Source organism: Lithobates pipiens, unplaced genomic scaffold (genome assembly GCF_037356315.1).
Source record: "Lithobates pipiens isolate NorthernLeopardFrog02 unplaced genomic scaffold, aLitPip1_a1.2 Scaffold_1, whole genome shotgun sequence".
Taxonomy (NCBI): domain Eukaryota; kingdom Metazoa; phylum Chordata; class Amphibia; order Anura; family Ranidae; genus Lithobates; species Lithobates pipiens.
In genome coordinates, this window is record NW_027507685.1 from 95,168,646 (window position 1) to 95,189,859 (window position 21,214).

General features: G+C 45.5%; 1 protein-coding gene across 1 annotated transcript in view; it reads right to left on the minus strand.

Annotated features, from left to right (window-relative positions):
- Positions 1–21,214, minus strand: part of LOC143950714 (gamma-aminobutyric acid receptor subunit beta-4-like) — a 408,464-nt gene that overhangs the window by 23,114 nt on the left and 364,136 nt on the right. The window contains exons 6-8 of the mRNA XM_077465189.1: positions 19,572–19,712; positions 16,507–16,659; positions 12,082–12,338 (exon numbers count right to left, since the gene is read on the minus strand). Of these exons, the coding sequence (XP_077321315.1) occupies positions 12,082–12,338; positions 16,507–16,659; positions 19,572–19,712 (551 nt within the window). The remainder of the gene's footprint in view (positions 1–12,081; positions 12,339–16,506; positions 16,660–19,571; positions 19,713–21,214) is intronic.

Here is a 21,214-nt window from a genome sequence, read left to right on the forward strand (position 1 = left end):
CATCAAGAACGCGGTGACGTACAACACTATGACGAGCCAAGAAAATTAAGTTCAATACTTCCGAGCATGCGTCGAATTGTTTCCGAGCATGTTTAGGAATTTTGCGCGTCAGCTTGGTATAGATGATTGGAATTTCTGATCAGAACTTTGAAAAATTGAGAACATGCTCTCAATCTTTTGCTGGCTGGAATTCCACCAGCAAAGGTCCGATGGAGCATACACACTTTTGCATTTTCAGACCAAAAGCTCTCATCGGACTTTTGCTGGCGGAATTTCTGCTTGTGTGTATGGGGCATTAGCAAGCTGTACACTCACTACTTTACATTGTAGCAAAGTGTAATTTCTTCAGTGTTCTTACACAAAAAGAATAAAATTAGGGCTGTTACTGATTAAAATTTTCGTGTTTAAATAATCAGTTTTTTCTTTAATCGATTAATTGACTAATTTCGATTAATTATAACGCACATACAGATCCAACTGTTCTTTTAGCTGATCTCCTTGCATTGCAACTCTGCATTAGTCATTGGTAAATGTGGTATGTGGTAAATGTGGTATACACTATATACAATCACCCGATACTAGTTAGTTTCCACAATCCATGACTTAACTTCACAGTTCACACACATACATTTAAATTCAAACTGTAGCACTGACATAAGTATTTTTTTTATTAAACTTTAAGAAAAACGTAAAAAGTTAGTTTAACTTTAATTAGAAAACTTATCTAGTATATTGACTGTCAGTCACTTTATAGTAGGCAAAACTTTTTTTTTTTTTACAACAATGTTAAAAATGGAGGTTATCAAATTTGCCTACACTTAGCTCATTGAGTGATCCCAGTTAACCACATCCATATTTACCATCACTGTCCAGGCTGTCTGGTGACGCCACGGACATAGACATCACCGGACTCCTCCCCCTTCCCTTCGTTAGCAGACCGAGGTACTTGGGGAAGGGGGGAGGAGTCCGGTGATGTCTATGACATCACCGAATCTCCGACAGAACTCCCTGAGGGCCTGGAAGCCGTCGGAGAGGTGAGTACCGATCAAAATAATTTTGATCGATTTAAAAAAATTAATGATTAATCCAGGAATTAATCTTTAATTTTCCCAGCCCTAAATAAAATATTTACAAAAATGTGAGGGGTGTACTCACTTTTGTGAGATACTGTAGTATGTAGCATATCTCCCCTGTCAGAGTCACAGCACCACATACCTAAAAAGTTGAGTGTCGGGTGCGAAGTTTGAGTAAACAATAGTTGCTCTCAATTTTTTTCATTGCTGTACATGTCCAAAGATGGAAGCTGCATTAGACTAGAGATAGTGACCACACTTTACAGAGGGGTCTTGGTGCAGCAGTGTGGCTTTCACATACTATATATTTGCAAACAATGCAACAAAAAACTCAGTTTTTGAACCAAATTATACTTTTGCTGGAGACATGGTATTACCTTTTGCGTGCTGGCTAACATTATAGCAGGCTGTGGGATGGCCGCATTGCTCTATATATATTGCCTTGGCAATTTGAACCTCTTTCCTTGGTGCTAACTTTAAAGTCCAATTTCAGGCTAATTTATTGTTTATCAGGCCCCCACCCTGGGTAAAAATGCAGCTCAGGCTGCAGGACCCATCTTTAATCTGGAGGTGTCCTCTGTAGTACTCTCTTTTCAACACGAGAGGTTCTCAGTGTTCCGGGTAGAATGATGCAGGGTGTCGTGGACTTGCCTCCTGACATCACCTTAGTGCCCTGCATTCAATGTGTTATGGTGCAGAGAGTGGTGCTGACATCACATCACACAAGCACAGACAATACTTTAATTGTATTTATGCAATGACACTTGCAGAGTGTCATTTTACATAGGAGTGGCTTTATTTTATCAACTGCTCCTGCTGTGTAATACGAAGCAATTCACGGTCATCATTATGACATGATCAGCGGTCCCACAGAAGGCAAAAAATAATCACTATAGGGGTAAACAGGGTGTTTCCTTCCCCCCCTCTTTTTTACTCTCCATGATTGCGGGAAACCGTTTAGCCCCGTACACACGAGAGGACTTATGTCCGACAGACTTCCGAAGGAGTTCCGTCGGAGTTCTGCCGGAGTTCCGACAGAGTTCTGACGGACTTTTCGGCTGAGCGGACTTGGCCACACACAATCACACTAAACTCCGACGGATTCGAACATGATGACGTACGACTGGATTCGAATAAGGAAGTTCATAGCCAGTAGCCAATAGCTGCCCTAGTGTCGGTTTTAGTCCGTCGGAATAGCATACACACGAGCAAATTTTTCGAAGGGACCGGGTCCGGCAGAGTTCCTTCGGAAAAATTTGAAGCATGTTCCATATTCTAAAGTCCTTCGGACTTTGGCGAGTCAAAAGTCCGTTGCAGCCCACACACGATCGAATAGTCTGACGGAATCAGTCCGTCGGACTTTGGATGTTGAAAAGTCTGCTCGTGTGTACGGGGCTTTTGAATTACTTACTTGTACTAGGAAATCGTTGGAAGGGACAACTTCATTTAAAGTGCACGGGGTACCAGAATCTTTACTACTATGTGATCTTTGGCTACAACACATCACAAACATTCATCTGAATTTCATATGTGAAGCCTTAGGGCTCAACGCAAATTGAAGTGGTTTCACCAACTTAAATCTGTATTATTTTTAACTCCCTTGGGAAAACATTTTTTCCCCCTTTTTTCAATCTTCTTGCTTCTTTTCTGGTTCTGTCCTCTCCTGGGGCATATCCACGAAGAAATAATATTGCTAAAAGCTCCTGAAGAAGCGTTATTCAAAAAACGCGAAACATGTAGAGCACCAGCACATACTTAAGTTTCGGTTATATACTTGATATCCTCTACGTTTTATATATGTACAAACTGTTAGTTTTTAGATATGAATTCTGTCTAGACTGTATTAACCTTGACAGGATATCAAAATGAGACTTAATATGTATTTATAAGGAGAAAATTCTTTGTTTTCTTTTAAATTTTGATTGTTTTTATAATATTAATTCTCTCTTTTTTTAAAATAAAAAATATTTTCTTGAATATGTCGGTTGTTTCTACAACTGTCTTTTGTGCCTAAAAAGTCCAATTGAACCTACACTTTTCTTTGAGGTCTTTTTTGTGAAGGTTCTTTTATTTTTACTTTTATCACCAAATTCCCTATCTTCCTAAAAAAAAAATTTCTCTTCAATGGTGCAGAGAGTGGTGCTGACATCACATCACACAAGCACAGACAATACTTTAATTGTATTTATGCAATGACACTTGCAGAGTGTCATTTTACATAGGAGTGGCTTTATTTTATCAACTGCTCCTGCTGTGTAATACGAAGCAATTCACGGTCATCATTATGACAGCTGGTAATTGGCAGTAATAATGACAGGGGGAGAGTCCTTTGTTTAATTTTTTTACGACGTTTCTCTAAGAGGGCTTTCACACTGCACAACCAATAGCGTCGGCAGTAACCGTCGGATTTGTGGCGCATTTCGGCCGCTAGGGGGGAGCTCTTACCCCCCCGCTAGCGGCCGAGAAAGGGTTAAAATCGCCCGCAATAGGCCACAATAGTGGTGTTTTGCCTGCGGTATTGCAGCGCTGCCTCAATGGGGAGCAGCGGTGGAGGAGCAGTAAACACACTGCTCCTTCACTGCTCCAAAGAAGCTGCTGGGGGTAGGACTTTTCCTGACGTTGGGCTTTCACACTGGAGACAATGGTGCAGCAGTCACTATTTTCAGGCACTATTTCTAACGCTATAGTGCCTGCAAAACACCCTCGGTGTGAAAGGGGTCTTAGGTTAAAAAAACATGTTTATATAGCCAAACTTTTTTTTTTTTTTTTGAAGTAGAACCCAAGTCAAGTTTATAGGGACTGGATGTGCAAGGATGGAAGTACCAAAAGCAGAATGTATAAAGTCCATATTTTAGTTGATTTGACTCTTATAGCATAAAAATGCAACTGGGTTCAAGGGGCTCACTTTCATTAGGTCTGCAAATAACACTTAAAATATTATGACACTATTGTCTGGTGGGGTATAGGCTATCAAGTGTAAATACGCAGGGATTAGAGATGGACGATTTTCCGATAGGACGTTTCGCGAACGCGAGCAAAAGTTCGCAAACCGCAAAGTTTGCGGCGGGCCCCATTGACTTCAATGGCAGGCGAACTTTAAAAACCTACAGGTCATACTTTCAGCCACAGAATACTTACTAGCTGTGCACACATAGTCCCACCACATGGCCACTGACATAACACATGTATGAAGTGAATCTGGGATCGACAACTACAAGCATTCTTTTTTTATCTGTGAAATTTTGACAATTCAGGACTCAGGAGCGCATGAAGGCAATGGAGGAGAGGAAAGGTCAGGGTAGGCTATGAAGAGGGTGCAGGAGATGATCACCAGCACCGTGATATAGAGCACTGACACCAGCACCGTGATATAGAGCACTGACACCAGAACCATGATAGAGTGCACTGACACCAGCACCATGATAGAGTGCACTGACACCAGCACCGTGATATAGAGCACTGACACCAGCACCGTGATATAGAGCACTGACACCAGCATCATGATATAGAGCACTGATACCAGCACCGTGATAGAGTGCACTGACACCAGCACCAAGATAGAGAGCACTGACAGCAGCACTGATACCAGCAACTTGCTTCTGGGCCCCAAAAATATGACATCGCTAAACCTCTTCAAACAGGAGGGTACGGGCATATAGTACGGTGTGCTTTTTTTATACAAGGAAGTGAGCTAAATGTAGAAAAAAGTTCTGTGCTCGATTAAATAAATTGTTTATAGAGATATACATGGTCTGCTGGTCACATGTGTTGAATTCCTCAGAGATCCATGCCTCATTCATTTTTATAAATGTGAGGTAGTCAACACTGTCGTGAGCTAGGCAAGTGCGCTTATCGGTCACGATCCCCCCTGCTGCACTGAACGTCCTTTCGGAGAGGACACTGGACGAGGGGCAAGCCAACAGTTCTGGCCAGAGGTCAAGCCTGCCCACCCAGTAGTCCAGGGGTTCATCACTCCTCAGAGCGTCCACATCGGCCGTTAACCCGATCTAGTCGGACACCTGTTGGTCTAGGCGTTCCCTGATGCTGGATCCGGATGAGACCTGTCGATGGGTCGGCTGAAAGAATGACCTCATATCAGAAGTCACCAACACATCTTCAAATCGGCCTCTTCTTACAGGCACTGTTGGATTGGTACCCGCAACTCTTTCTCTGGGAGTGGAAATTCCTCCTCTGCCAGCGCACGCAAAAGGAGATTGCAGTATTTCTCGAAGCAAGGCCAGGAAGTGCTCCATTCTGACAGCCCTCTGTGACGGTGGGAACATTTCTGCCATTTTGTGTTTGTACCAGGGGTCTAAGTACGTTGCCACCCAGTACTGGTCCTTGACCCTTATGCTTTTTATACGGGGGTCCCTATTAAAAAAACACTGGAGCATAAAGGCCCCCATTTGCACTAAACTGGAAGCGGTGTGGTGGCCTGGCTCCTGCTCATCATCCAGGATAATGTCGTCCTCCACGTTCTCCTCTCCCCATCCATGCACAACAACAGGGATCCCAGAAAGGTTTAAAGCATGCTCTTCTTGCTCCTCCTCATCCGCCCCGGCACCATCCTCCTCTGACTCCTCTTCAGACTCCTGTTGTTGACTTGTCTCAGATAGAGTAGCCCCCCTGGGAATTCATCCAGCATTGCGACTTCCTCATCTTCCCGCTCCTGCTCCACCACAGCTTGATCAATGACACGCCGCAATGCACGCTCCATAAAGAAGGCATAAGGTACCATGTCACTGAGGGTGCCATGGCTGCGACTGACCAGTCTGGTGATCTCATCAACTGGCCGCAAAAGTCTGCATGCGTTGCGCATGACAGCCACTGGTGCAGTGAAAAAAAAAAACAGCTCCCCAGAACCTGTTCTGCCGCAGAGTTCGTACAGGTAGACGTTAACTGCACGTTTCTGCTGGAGCAGCCTATCAGGCATATAAAAGGTTGCGTTCCACCTCTGAATGTCAGTAAGGCGAGCCATGGCCATGTAAGATCTTCTGAAATGGGCCGAGATTTTTCTTGCCTGCCGCAAGATGTTCTGGACCCCAGGGTATTTGACAACGAATTGATGCACGACCAAGTTTAAGACGTGTGCCATGCATGGCACATGTGTAATTTTGCCCTGTTTCAATGCGCTAAGCAGATTGGCACCGTTGTCACACACCACTTTACCAACTGTCAAATTGAGTGGTGTTAGCCACTGATCTGCCTGTGAACGCAAAGCTGAAAGGAGTGCAGGGCCAGTGTGACTCTTGGGTTCCAGGCACAACAGACGCAGCACAGCATGGCAATGTCTCACCTGGCATGTTGAATAGGTTCTGGGGAGCTTGGGCGGCGCAGCAGAAGAGACGCTAGCAGCGGAAAAGGAGGAGTCAGCTGAGGCGGAGAGGGAGGAGGATGGAGTAGGAGGAGGAGAAGAAGAGGAAGGCCTGCATGCAATCCGTGGTGGTAAAACCAAATCTACACGGGTGCCACGGGTTACATGCCCGATGGCTGTCAGAAGTGATATGCCTTCCCTGCCCGTGTTTGCTAGACCACCTGTCTTTGGTCAGATGTATCTTGGCACCGACACTGTGTGCCAGAGATACAGTCACTTGCCGCTGAACATGGTCATATAGCTCTGGGATGTCCTTCTGTGAGAAATACTTCCTTCCTGGGACCTTCCATTGTGGTGTTCCAATGGCCACAAATTTTCAAAAGGCCTCCGAGTCCACCAGTTTATATGGCAGTAGTTGGCGGGCTATCAGTTCTGACAAGCCAGCCGTCAACCGTTGGGCAAGAGGGTTATCCGGTGTCATCATTTTTTTTACGCTCAAACATTTGGCCCACTGAAGCCTGCCTTTTTGCAGAAAAACGCGAGGATGGCGTGATGGAAGGTGGAGTGGAGGACAATTGTGAGGAGAGAGGAGAAGGAGAAGTAGAAGACGAGGCTGGATGGTGAGAGCCTGGAGTGTGGCTTTGTGTGTTCCGTTGCTCCCACTGGGCTCTGTGATGGCAGCTCATGTGCCTTCTTAAGGCGGTCGTCCCTAGGTGAGTGTTGGGCTTACCTCGACTTATGCATTGACTGCAAAGATTGCAGATGGCAACACTATTGTCAGCACACACTGCGGAGCCATGTTCCGGCGTCCTGGGAGCGCCAGATGTGACCGTACATGGTTGATGCCTCGCTCCTGATACATTCGCAGTCAGCTTTGTCCCTCCTGTGCAATCTAAGTTCTTCCTGCTTCTCCTCCCTATCTGCTGGTCCATATCTCCCTCTGAACTCCCCTCCTCTTCCTCTCTTGTGGGCACCCACGTGACATCACTAGACACGTCATCATCGACGTCACCTTCCCCACCGATATAATTAGAGATCTCGGAGTAGGCAGCAACAGCGGGGACCAACCTCCTCCTTGGGCTGATCTGGGTACTGTCAACAGACTCCTGAGTGGCGGTTGTTGCTACCTCCTCTTCCTGATCCAATGCCAAGAGTGGCTACGCATCGGAAATGTCTTGATATGGATCGTAAAATAATTCCTGTGACTCAAGAGGAAGGTATATGGTGGTGGTGGTGTTGGTGGTAGTGTCTTTGGGGGTGCACATAGAGAGTGAAGAAGAGAGTGCAGATCGAGAGGATGAGGAGGGTGCAGAAGAGTAAGGCTGAGTGAGCTACTCAACCAAGTCTGGTGCGTCCTTTGACGTAATCGCACGCACCCTGTGACAAAAGTCTCTAGAGAAGTGCAGTATGTATGTAGAAGAAGGTATATAACACCCCGCTTCAATCTGTCGTTTTTGGGGGCCACTGGTCTATCATACCAGTTATAATACTTTTTTTTATTGCGTTTATCACTCTTTGTAGTATCGCTGCAGAACCGCTCAGCAGTCGCAATACTGCACAGTGAAAATGCACTATACTATGCTTTATATATGAGCAAGTATTTTATACGTGTATTACACACCTATATACTGCACACCAAATAGTACACCAATACCAGTCCTTAAAAGGACCTTTGTGGACCTAGTAGCTAGTGATTTGCAGACTGCCCCTCAGTCCCTACACTGATAAAGGACTGCTGCAGAATAGGGCAGTAATCTGCAGCACAGCCCTGCACCAGCACCCTATATATTGTCCACCTATACCAGTCCTTACAAGGACCTTTGTGGACCTAGTAGCTAGTGATTTGCAGACTGTCCCTCAGTCCCTACACTGATAAAAGACTGCTGCAGAATAGGGCAGCAGTCAGCAGCAGTGCACCAGCACCCTATATATTGTACACCTATACCAGTCCTTAAAATGACCTTTGTGGACCTAGTAGCTAGTGATTTGCAGACTGTCCCTCAGTCCCTACACTGATAAAAGACAGCTGCAGAATCGGGCAGCAGTCAAGTATAATATTCTTTCTATATTTGGAAGAAAGTATATTATATGTGTACAACCCTATATACTGTACACCTATACCAGTCCTTAAAAGGACCTTTGTGGACCTAATAGTAATAGCTAGTGATTAAACTGACTGTCCCTGCTCCACACAGCATCCTGTCCCTACACTGACAAAAGACAGCTGCAGAATCAGTCAGCAGTGCACTCAGCAATCACCAGCACAGCAGTGCACCAGAACCCTATATACAGTACACCTATACTAGCCCTTAAAAGGACCTTTGTGGACCTAATAGTAATAGCTAGTGATTAAACTGACTGTCCCTGCTGCACACAGCGTCTTGTCCCTACACTGACAAAAGACAGGCTGCTGCAATTACCAGCACAGCAGTGCACTGAACCCTATATACTGTACTACACCTATACCAGTCCTTAAAAGGACTTTTGTGGCCCTAATAGCTAGCGATTTGTGTCACTACAGTCTCTCCCTGCTCCGCACAGCGTCCTGTCCCTAAACTGACATAAGACAGAATGTAAAATGGGCGCCAGATCAGGTCTATTTATAAGGTAGGGGGAATGTCCAATTGTCCATGTGCTGAAATGTCTCAATTGGCTGTCCTGTACCCCATGATGGATGTGTCATCATGGGTCAAAGTTCTTTCACACTGTACACACATATGTCCGCCGTGCGAACGGCGGCAATAGTCCGCAGATGGGGCGAATCGCGAACACGCAAAATTCACCTCGAACCAACCGCCGGGCAAACAGTTCGGCCATCCCTAGTAGGCATATAACATATAGTATTGGAAAGTCAAATACAGATAGGAAATATGGGAAGGTGATATAAAAATATAGTAAAAAATAAATAAATGTTTTTAACTATTACAGAATACATAAATACCATTTAAATTGTATATGTTCTGCTTTTGGTGTTTCCCTCCTTGCATATGTTTTTTTTATTTTTTGTTTATTTTCACCTGGTGACCTGGCAGTAGAACACTTCCTGTCTTAGGATGGCTACACCTTTTCCTCCACTGTATCTATGATAGCAGGTCACCCCGTACCACTGCATAAAATGTTTTTTCGCCAGATTTTGTAAGAAGCAAGCACACTAATGGCACAGGTGTGTGCTGGCTTCATATGAGAGCCAGAGATAGAGCTCAGAGCCCCAGCCTCCCAAGGGAGTCAGTGTGTGTGATGGGAGCCGAGAAGGTGCTGGTGTGCACCATGGTGTCCAGGTCAAGACAGAGCAAGGCCCAAGCCTTAGAGGAAGTCCATGATGAACGGAAGCAGCAAGGAAGCTGCACTTTGAGTCCATGAGGGACAAGAGCAGCAAGGACGATGTACAGAGAAAGACCATGGGGGACAAGAGCAGCTAGGAAGCTGTATAGAGAAAATCCACAAGGGACAAGAGCAGCAAGCAAGCTGTACAGAGAAAGTTCACAAGTGACAAGAGCAGCAAGGAAGCTGTACAGAGAAAATTCACGAGGGACAGGAGCAGCAAGGAAGCTGTACAGATAAAGTTCATGGGCGACAAGAGCAGCTAGGAAGCTGTACAGAGAAAGACCATGGGGGACAAGAGCAGCTAGGAAGCTGTTACGAAAAAGACCATGGGGGACAAGAGCAGCTAGGAAGCTGTACAGAGAAAGTCCACGAGTGAAAAGAGCAGCAAGGAAGATATACAGACAAAGTCCACAGGGGACAAGAGCAGCAAGGAAGCTGTACAGAGAAAGTCCATGGGGGACAAGAGCAGCTAGGAAGCTGTAAGGAAGATGCAGAGCTGAGGTTCAGCATCTGTGCATAAACACTGGGACGTGTTTCATGGTCAAGAGACCCAAAAAGGTACTAAGGTTCAGGAGGGACCCTGAAGGGATAGGAGCAGTAAAACTCCCACAAGAGAGCCAGGAGGCGGAATGTTATGTTTTGCAGCGATGGTGAGAACCCCCTGTGTGGGAAGACATACTTGTGTGAAGTTTTGTTGTTCGTTTAAATCAAAGCGGGCAGGAAAGCCCTGAAAACTATATCTGACGTTGAGTAAACCCACTGTTTTGGCTTAGAAACCCCAACGTGACGTACTATGTATCAAGATTTTAAAGTTGTCACTAGAACAAGAGATAAGGGGAAATCTTACAATGGGTACACTAGTTCTGGCAACAACTATCTAAGAGGGGAATTCTACCTCACTTTGTAGAGATTTCCTATCTCTTCCTGCTTAGTCTCTGGGATAGACAGTAAAGGAAAATATACCTAACTGGACACAGGAAGAAAAGAAAAACACATGAAAGGGGTCTTAAAGTTGAACTGGAGGGTGGGAGTGGTTGTGAGGAACCAGGGAATGGTAAATGTTAATAGATTACACTTCAGTTTCAACCACTCCCTGCTTTATCCAAAACGAAAAACGATTTTTTTTAGCTTTAAATACACTTTAACGCTTTCAGAGACCAGTGTTAGGATCTTGTATTCCATGGCAGTTGCTGTCCTAATTCCAGCATCCAGGTTTTGGCAGAGCTGCATTTTCCCTGTCCACTCTCCCTGTCCACTCTCCCTGTCCACATGCAAAGTGATTGATGTAGACACAGCCTCTAGGTGGAGACCAAACCTGTTTAAACCACCCTATGCACAGGATCACGTATATATACATATGATCCTGCACTTTTGCCTGCAAGGGGGGCGTTTCTCCACAGCAGAGGCTGATCTGTGGGTGCCGGGAACTGGATTTCCTCCGACACCCACTGATCATTAGTAAACAACACAGAATAGGGTTCTGCCAATGTAAACAAGGGAAACGCTGTTCTGACGGGAGAGAGGGATGGATTCAGTGTTCCTGAAAGCAGGGACAAGAATCCATCTCTTCCCCCAGTAAAAGCAGCACATAGTACACAAAATCACTGGCTATGCACACAGTTGACCCTTTGATCGTCCCTGATGTTTAACCCCTTCCCAGCCAGCCTGTCATTAGTACAGTGACCTATTTTTAGCATTGATAACTTTATTAGTGTCACTGGTTCCAGTAAAGTGTCAGTTAGTGCTCGATCGTTGACCACAATATCGCAGCCCTGTTATAAGTCGCTGATCGTCGCTATTACCAGTATAAAATAAATAAATAAATAAAAAGTGGATAAATATATGCCATAGTTTGTAGATGCTCCCTGTTTGCCTACCTTGCTCCTGTGCCTTTACCTTTGCCTTTGCCTGATCCTCGCCCTTTGCCTTAGCCTGATCCTCGCCCTGCCAGCTAGTTTGGATTTCCTTGTTATCAACCTTGGATTTGACTTTAGCCTACTCTCGGGAACTCTGCCTGCCTTTTGACCATGGATTTAACTATGACTACTCCTTGTACTTTGCCTGCCCTGAACTCGGCTTGCTGTCGGACCACTCTGCCTGTGAAGTACCTGTTTGCTGTGGTCAGTTCGCGCATGCCCCGCTGTGGTAGTCAGTCACCAAAGCATTGTGTATAAGACCTGGGAGCAACCCAGTACCAGTAGGCCTGCTTGCCTTATGGGAATGGGGGTTACTATAGATGAAGAACACAAAGTCAGCTACAGTGCCTGACCACCAATGCTCGGGGTAGACATGACAACCAAGTGATTCATTTCTCGTAAGCCGAGAGTCTGGATTAGACAATTTAGACATTTTCTAATAAGAACCACTTACCTGTTCTCTTAATCTCCTTTCTTCGTAGCGTTGCCGTTCATTAATCGATTTATTTGTTCGCTCGTTTAATTTCTTCTGCTGCTGAGGGCCCCGGCCAAAGAACACATAATTTACAAAAGCATATTCCAACAGAGCCAAGAAAACAAACACAAAGCATCCCATAAGGTACACATCAATAGCTTTCACATAAGGGATTTTAGGCAGGGTTTCCCTCAGGTGGGTATTAATCGTTGTCATCGTCAGTACGGTAGTCACTCCTGAAATACAGAAGAAACACATGAATTAGTGTTGTCTCATGCAACTCAGACTTGGTTCTAATGCATACACATCTCTTCTGTATATGTTACATTTCTAGATGGAATATGGAGGGGTTAGATCCCCTTTCTGGTGTTTATTGCTATTCCCCCCCCCCCCCACCACACATTTTTGGTTACAATTTTTTTAACCACTGTAGCTACAGGCGTCATCCCAGTATCAAAATTTTCAGACTGTGATTCTCTTTTTTTTGTAGAAGTGATATGAATGGCTATACAGCTGCTTCGTCACTTCTATTTGTGGCAGAAGGGGGTCCCACTGCCTCTGCCCTTTCCAGGCTCTCCCATCCCATTGGGGAGTCCGGGACCAATCTGACTGTCTGCATCCGGTGCCCTGAACAGTGAGACAGGAACTGACGTTGTTCTTCCCTCTATATGACATCAGAAACAGTAAGTAACAAGGATTTAGGCCAGGTTCACATATCTGCGGCTGCGATTTCCAGCCTGGGGTCCGGTGCATTTCTGTTCACCGGTTCATGCGCGATTCAGGTCAGAATTTTTGCCTGAATTCACACCTCAACCAGACCCAACACCACACAGGACTGCACTGCAGCCACCCTAGACATGTGTTATCCTGGTTCCATTGAGAGCCGATCACACTCGCATTTCATGCAAATTGGATTTGGTGAAAACAGCATCCAATTTGCAAATATGTGAACCCAGCCTTAGTCACTTCCGGTTTGTTGTGAACAAGCAGTTACCAGCTTGTAAAAGCATCTGATCAAACCGATCTCGGTTTGATCAGATGCTTTGGATGCCTAACAGACCCCAGATCTCTCCAAAAGGAGGACCTGTCACCAATGCTATCACAGGGAATCGGCACAGTGATGTAGTGGGTAGCACTGGTGAGAGAAAATGAAAAAACTCTGGACAGCCGCACTCCGAAAATAATCTATTTTCTTGTGCCTTTTATTGTAGAATAAAAATTACATAACACGATGCACAGCAAAAGTGATACAGAACAAAATACTGACGTGTTTCACACTGAAATCAGTAGTAGTGGGTAGCAATCTTGCATATCTGTAAAAAGGGTCGCTGATTTGAATCCCAACCACGACACTACCTGCCTGGAGTTTGCATGTTCGCCCTGTACCTGCGTAGGTTTCCTCCGGGTACTCCGGTTTCCTCTCACACTCCAAAGACATGCTGGTAGGTTAGTTGGCTTCTGTCCAAAATAAATTGGCCCTAATATATGAATGTAAGTTGGGGACCTTGGATTGTGGCTCCTTAAGGGTAGGGACCGATGTGAGTGTGCGATGTATGTGTGGAGCGCTGCGTAAATTAACAGCGCTATATGGGTATCCTAAATAAATAATAATAATAGATGAGCATCTTAATGAGACACAATGTATAAGATAGGGACAATTGTAGACAGTCACTGGATGGACTGGTGTCTTTATTCAGCCTTACTAACTATGTAACTATGTAATGTTGTTCATCCCTTGTGATAGCAATAAAGATGATTTAAAAAAAATGTAAATGACAGTATTAATAAAACATTTAAATAAATAAATAAAATAAAAATAAATAAAAGTGCCCCGTCCCTACACGCCAAGAGGAACGCACACGTAGGTCCCACGTGTATACGTAAATGGTGATCGCACCACCATACAGGCGAGGTATCACCGCAAATCTCAGAGCAAGAGCAATAATTCTAGCACTAGACCTCCTGTGTAACTCCAAACTGGTAACCTGTAAAGGCTTTTAACCTGTCACCCAGGGATAATTGAATGCACCGTAGGTTATTGCCATTCCATGGGCATGCGCAATTTTAAACGTGACATGTTTGTTATCACTTTACTTGGTGTAACATCATCTTTTAAATTGTAGACAGGTTAAATTGTAGAAAAAAAAACTGGGTATTGCATTGTGTTTGTGTTCACTATAATTTGTTAAAGTGTATTTTTTTCCCAAAGTATTTGCATTTGAAAAAACATTTTATTCTCTAAGGTATGTAATGATTGGGGGTTCTGAGTATTTTTTTTTTTAGCAAAAAACACATTTCTTTACATGAAACAAATATCAGAATTGGTCTGCTGGGCAACTGGTTAATATCTATATAAGAAAGGGGGGGGGGGGGGGCGCTATAATTTATTAAATGAAAAAAATATGCATGTTTTATTGTTATGTACCTATAGACCTATATCTTTATCACTGTACCTTCAAGGTCTCAAAAGAAACATTTTTTTTCTGATTGACATCCTTTAACGGTATAGGGTCTTCTTGTGGTATAGGTGTGCTAAACCTTGTGGTGATTTGTTGTAACACTACGGGGTTGATTTACTAAAGGCAATCAGACTGCACTTTGCAAAGTGCAGTTACACTCTGTAAGAGCACTTGCTCCAGAGCTTAGTAAATGAGCATCATCCAATCATGTGCAAGCAAAAATACGGTGATTGGGTATTCTTTGCAAAGTGAAGCTTCACCTCATTTACTAAACTCTGGAGCAACTGCACATGCAGAGTGCAACTGCAACTTTGCAAATTGCTCAGTCTGCCTTTAGTAAATCAACCCCTATATGTTGTGTAGTTCTGGAGGCTGCTCACCAACAACCATGATGTCCTACTGGACCCTCAGAGGAGATTACTTAAAAAATTAAAGGATGAGAGCGCCACACTAGTTTGTACCTTCCATACAAAATTCTATTCTGAAACAAACCCAATGCATGTCGGGGGTTGAACACTTCCCCTTCTTCAAGAGCAATCGCAATAGAGTGAGGGATACCATTTTGGAATGTAAGGCCCGCCATAGACGGTGCAAATTTCCATGGTTGCAGTAAAGAAATTTGCTCAATTCTCCTATCAACACAGGCAGTGCTGACAGGGGAATTCTTCCTGCCGGGCAGATGTCTGCTCCTGGCAGGTGGGTGGAGGCAGGCGGGTGAAGCCGTCCCCATTGGGAGAAGACAGTAATTAATGGCTATAGCAGCTGCTTGCGATAATCACAAGCAAATCCGGTAGGCTGGTTGTACCCAAGTTGATCAATCGATCAACTTGGTACATTCAGCCTGCCCATTAATGTTTTGAATCTCGGCCGGTTCCTGCTGAACTGGTTGAGATTCGAACTGTGTATGGCCGGTGTTCTGCCATATAGTGTCCACCCATCATATAGTGTCCACCCCGTACTGGGCATGCGCAGTAAGGAGCAGACGAAGCTTCGGAAAATCTCCGAAGCTGAACGGCGCCTGCACCGTGAGTGGAGGTGGTAGCCCCACCATCGAAGCGGACATAGGGTTGTGAATATTAGAGGGCCCCTCGCGGGCGAGCTTCGCTCGCCACGCTTCGGGCTCGGCCTCGCTGCGCTCGGCTCTTTTATATTCCTGCTCTATGTCCACTTGGATAGTGGGGATAGAACCTGGACTCACGGCGCAGGCGCCGTTCATCCTCGGCAATTTTCTGAATCTGTGTTGCTGTGTACTGCGCATGCGCAGTACGCAGCGGACACTATCGGATGGAGGACCTTATATGATAGGACACTGGCCTTAGTTGGAACTCAATTAGGCATGCAAAGATCATGCAAGTGCTTAGACAAAGATATCTAGATAGGCTATATTTGTCCAAGCGCCTGCATAATCTACTGTTGAGCCCCCAAAATGTATTGTCTTTTGTTTGCAGAATAAAATCTTTTATGGTCTGTATAAACTAGTGTGGCACTCATCCTTTAGTATAGGGATGATGATACACACTATGAGCCAAAGAATTCCTGAATATCAAGCATAATAATTGTTTATTTCAGTATAATTAATGGTTTATTGTGACACACCTTCACATCTTCCAGCATCACCTTCCTTTGTAACTCTAGGAATTCAGTCACATGATATCTCAATGCCTCAAAGAAAGTCAGTCCTGGAAAACAACCTTCTGCTGGAGGCTGTAATCACAGATATGAATGGGGACGGGTAGCTATATAACGTCCATGTGTCATTTCCTGCATTTCCTGCTCTGATCAAACTTTGAATGGTGACATTTCTCCATTCAGGGTCACCAGCCCAACATGCCTTGGACAAATTCCCCTCCCAGTCCTCCCCTGACTGTACCGTATTGTTCTACATGGGGTTTTCTTTTATATAAGCAATTTTTTTTTTTTGCGACACCTTTTTTTGAGTACATACCTAGCGCCACCCTAGCTGCAGAGGCATCATAGTTGATCCAGAAGGATACCCAAGACAGTATGGTAATCAAGACGGATGGCATATAGGTCTGAAGAATGAAATATCCAATGTTCCTCTTAATACGAAAACTCAGTGACAAACGGGGATAGGAACCTGGGAAACAGAATAGATGGTAGAAATGGTTATGCATTATATAGAGAAGATTATTTTAGCTTTGTCTCAATTTTAATTCTCTTCTGTATATGTTACATTTCTTGATGGAATATGGAGGGGTTAGATCCCTTTTCTGGTGTTTATTGCTATTCCCCACCCCATGGCCCCTTCAAAAACGCATGTCCCAGGCTCACCTGGGTCCCTGCAGCCTTTGGGATGGAGAGCAAAAGACCAGAAATCTCAATTTCTCCCCTGTGGCACTTGAACCTGGAAGTGCTCAGCTCTGAGCACTTCCAGGTTCAGAACTGTCAGACCCTGGCTTTTGTCCTTTGCAAACTGAATGAATGAATGAATGAAATACTTGTATAGCGCACAATGCGAACTGAATCGCCTCTAGGCGCTGTGGCAAGCTTTGATCATCTGCTAAAAGAAGAAGGTCTTGAGTTTTTTCCTAAAAGCCAGGTGATTTTCTTCCAGGCAGATGTTGATTGGTAGAGCATTCCATAGCCGAGGACCTTGGACAGCGAATCTCCAGTCCCCTTTGGATTTATACCGGGCTTTGGGCACGAGGAGGAGGTTTTTGTTGGCTGATCGAAGACTGCGGTTTGGTGTGTAATGATTTATTTTCTCCATTAGGTATTGCGGAGCTTCTCTATGCACGCATTTGTGGGTGAGGCAAAGGGTCTTGAACGTGATCCGATTTTTTTACGGTTAGCCAATGTAAGCTCCTCAGTGAAGGAGGGATGGATTCCCAGGGTTTCTTTCCTGTTATCAGCCTTGCCGCCTTGTTTTGGATCAGTTGTAATCACGCAAGTTGATATTGTGGTAATCCTATGTAAAGCAAGTTTGCGTAGTCCAGTCGTGAATTAATGATTGTTCCAACTACCACTGCTTTGTCATTCTTTGGGATAAAAGGGATGAGTCTGCAAAGCATGCGCAGCAGATGGTGAGAACCACTGAATACTGCTCCTATTTGCGCATTCATTGACATTTGTGCGTCTAAAATAACCCAGAGACTCTTGGCTTTGGTCTTTGGGGAGATAGTCTGCCCAAAGACGATTGGTGGAGACCAGGAGGTTTTGGTTGCGGGCTTATGATTTGGGTGTAAGATAAGAAGCTCTGTCTTTGATTCATTCAGCTGGAGGGAGTTAGTGGTCATCCAGTCCTCTGATCCTGAATGGGATGTTTTGGTTCATTCTAATCATCTGGTCCACTCTCAGTGTTCTGATGAGAAAAACAGCAGGGTCTGGCCAAGAGGAGAGGGGACCACCTTTTGGCTAGGTTGACCAAGTTCGTAACCTTGTCCCTGGGGGTTCGGGGAAAGGTTCAGGAGAGCCCCTTGACCTAGTCCTCGGTGGTCGGCTTCGGCTGGCCGTGAGGAGAGGGGTCCGTCAGGTCTTTTGGCTAGGTTGATCAAGTTCGTAACCTCGTCCCTGTCTAGAGCCTTGCGCCCCAGGGGTTCAGGGAAAGGTTCAGGAGAGGCCATCGACCTAGTACCCGGTGGTCGGCTTCGGCTGGCGAAGAGGAGAGGGGTCCACCAGGCCTTTTGGCTAGGTTGACCAAGTTTGTAACCTCATCCCTGTCAGGAGCCTTGCGCCCTGGGGGTTCAGGGAAAGGTTCAGGAGAGCCCCTCGACCTAGTACTCAGTGGTCAGCTTTGGCTGGCCACAAGGAGAGGGGTAGACCAGGCCTTTTGGCTAGGTTGACCAAGTTCGTAACCTCGTCCCTGTCAGGAGCCTTGTGCCCCAGGGGTTCAGGGAAAGGTTCAGGAGAGCCCCTTGACCTAGTACTCGGTGGTCGGTTTCAGCTGGCCAAGAGGAGAGGGGTCCACCAGGCCTTTTGGCTAGGTTGACCAAGTTTGTAACCTCGTCCCTGTCAGGAGCCTTGCACCCTGGGGGTTCAGGGAAAGGTTCAGGAGAGCCCTTCGACCTAGTACTCAGTGGTCGGCTTAGGCTGGCCACGAGGAGAGGGGTCCACCAGGCCTTTTGGCTAGGTTTACCAAGTTCGTAACCTCGTCCCTGTCAGGAGCCTTGCGCCCTGGGGGTTCAGGGAAAGGTTCAGGAGAGCCCCTTGACCTAGGACTCGGTGGTCGGCTTCGGCTGGCCAAGAGGAGAGGGGTCCACCAGGCCTTTTGCAAAGGTTGACCAAGTTCGTAACCTTGTCCCTGTCAGGAGCCTTGCTCCCTGGGGGTTCAGGGAAAGGTTCAGGAGAGCCCCTCGATCTAGTACTCGGTGGTCAGCTTTGGCTGACCACGAGGAGAGGGGTCCGGCAGGCCTTTTGGCTAGGTTGACCAAGTTCGTAACCTTGTCCCTGTCAGGAGCCTTGTGCTCTGGGTGTTCAAGAAAAGGTTCAGGAGAGCCCCTTGACCTAGTACTCGGTGGTGGGCTTCGGCTGGGCACGAGGAGAGGGGTCCACCAGGCCTTTTGGATAGGTTGACCAAGTTCGTAACCATGTCACTACCAAGAGCCTTGTGCCCTGGGGGTTCAGGGAAAGGTCCTACCCCTTCGGGGGACTTAAGTGCACTTATTTGTGTTTTCACATTCACCTTTTTTGTTCACTTAATGTTTTTTTTTTCTCTCACTACCACGAATTAAAAAAATAAATAAAAAAAAAGTGGTCACGTGACTGGGAGGCAGTCCCAACGCCTACTGATCGTTAGTGTGGACTGATAGCTCTCTCTCTTTCTATGAACGGATTGCATAGTCACGTGTGTTCCTAGCACAGATACATCAGCCTCCCACAGTCGCATATACGCAGCGTGTGGGCATTAAAGACCACCTTTTTTGCCACCACATGTGTTCCGCAAAGCAGCAACAGGCTAATTAGTTTAAATTAAGTTTAAATTTCCAAAAGAGAGGATAAAATACATTCGTTTTTTTTCTGGTCATCTCTTCCCTATGTCAGTGTTCTCACCAGTTGTAAATACAACTTTCTTAGTAACCAGTCTGGTTTCAATAATAGTGAACTGGGGCAATTCCAAGGCAGACACCCCTGTCACGGCCACTTCTTCGCCCCCCTGCCAGAAGAATTCAATGTCGTCCGTTGTGTAACCATCTGCAGAAAAAAGATGAATGGAAAAAAGATTCAGCATACCGAAAAGCTTTAAATGGAAACTTTGTTTCAAATATTTTTGAAATAGTTCACCTACAGGATAACAAGACAGACACACAGTGCAGCTTACAGTGTTAGTTACAGCGACAGCTATTGGCGGCAAGACTCGCCTTAAAGTGACACTAAACTCAGATTTAAAATAAAAATGTTATACAAGTATGTATTCTTAACCTAGAAAAGTCCGTTCTACATTTGTTCTCCGTATTCCAACTATATGTACTGTATGAATGTAGCCAGCCTCCATGGTCTTACTATATGTATGAATGTAGCCACCCTCCATGGTCCCACTGTATGTATGAATGTAACCACATTCCATGGTCTCACTGTATGTATGAATGTAGCCACCCTCCATGGTCCCACTGTATGTATGAATGTAACCACCCTCCATGGTCCCACTGTATGTATGAGTGTAACCACCCTCCATGGTCTCACTGTATGTATGAGTGTAGCCAACTTCCATATTCCCACTGTATGTATGAATGTAGCCACACCTCCATGGTCCCACTGTATGTATGAATGTAGCCACCCTCCATGGTCCCACTGTATGTATGAATGTAGCCACCTTCCATGGTCCCACTGTATGTATGAATGTAGCCACCCTCCATGGTCCCACTGTATGTATGATTGTAGCCACCTTCCATGGTCCCACTGTATGTATGAATGTAGCCAACTTCCATATTCCCACTGTGAATGACTGCAGCCACCCTCCATGGTCCCACTGTATGTATGAATGTAGCCACCCTCCATGGTCCCACTGTATGTATGAATGTAGCCACCTTCCATGGTCCCACTGACTGTATGAATGTAGCCACCCTCCATGGTCCCACTGTATGTATGAATGTACCACACCTCCATGGTCCCACTGTATGTATGAATGTAGCCACCTTCCATAGTCCCACTGTATGTATGAATGTAGCCACCCTCCATGGTCCCACTGTATGTATGAATGTAGCCACCCTCCATGGTCCCACTGTATGTATGAATATAGCCACCCTCCATGGTCCCACTGTATGTATAAATGTAGCCATCATCCATGGTCCTACTATATGTATGAATTTAGCCACCCTCTATGGTTCTACTATATGTATGAATGTAGCCATCCTCCATGGTAACACTTTCTAAACACTTCTCAAACACACTGTAAACTCCATAGGGATGCTTGCGATATGTTTGCAGTGCATTTACATTAAAAGGAGAAGTCCAGCCTGAGCTCATTCGACTGGGCTTCTCCTATGGGTCACAGGAGTGCAATCCATTTTGCACTCCGGTGACCCGTTTTCAGCAGAGAGCGGTCTGAAGTCAGCTGTCGGCTGACATCACTAGAATAAGTCCAGGCACCGCATCATCCCGACTTAGGAAGTCTGGATCCGCCAGCTGCCTGGACTGATTGCATTCTCAGCCTCTCAGCGAGACGCGAGACGCTCGCCGCCCCCCCCCCCCCCCCC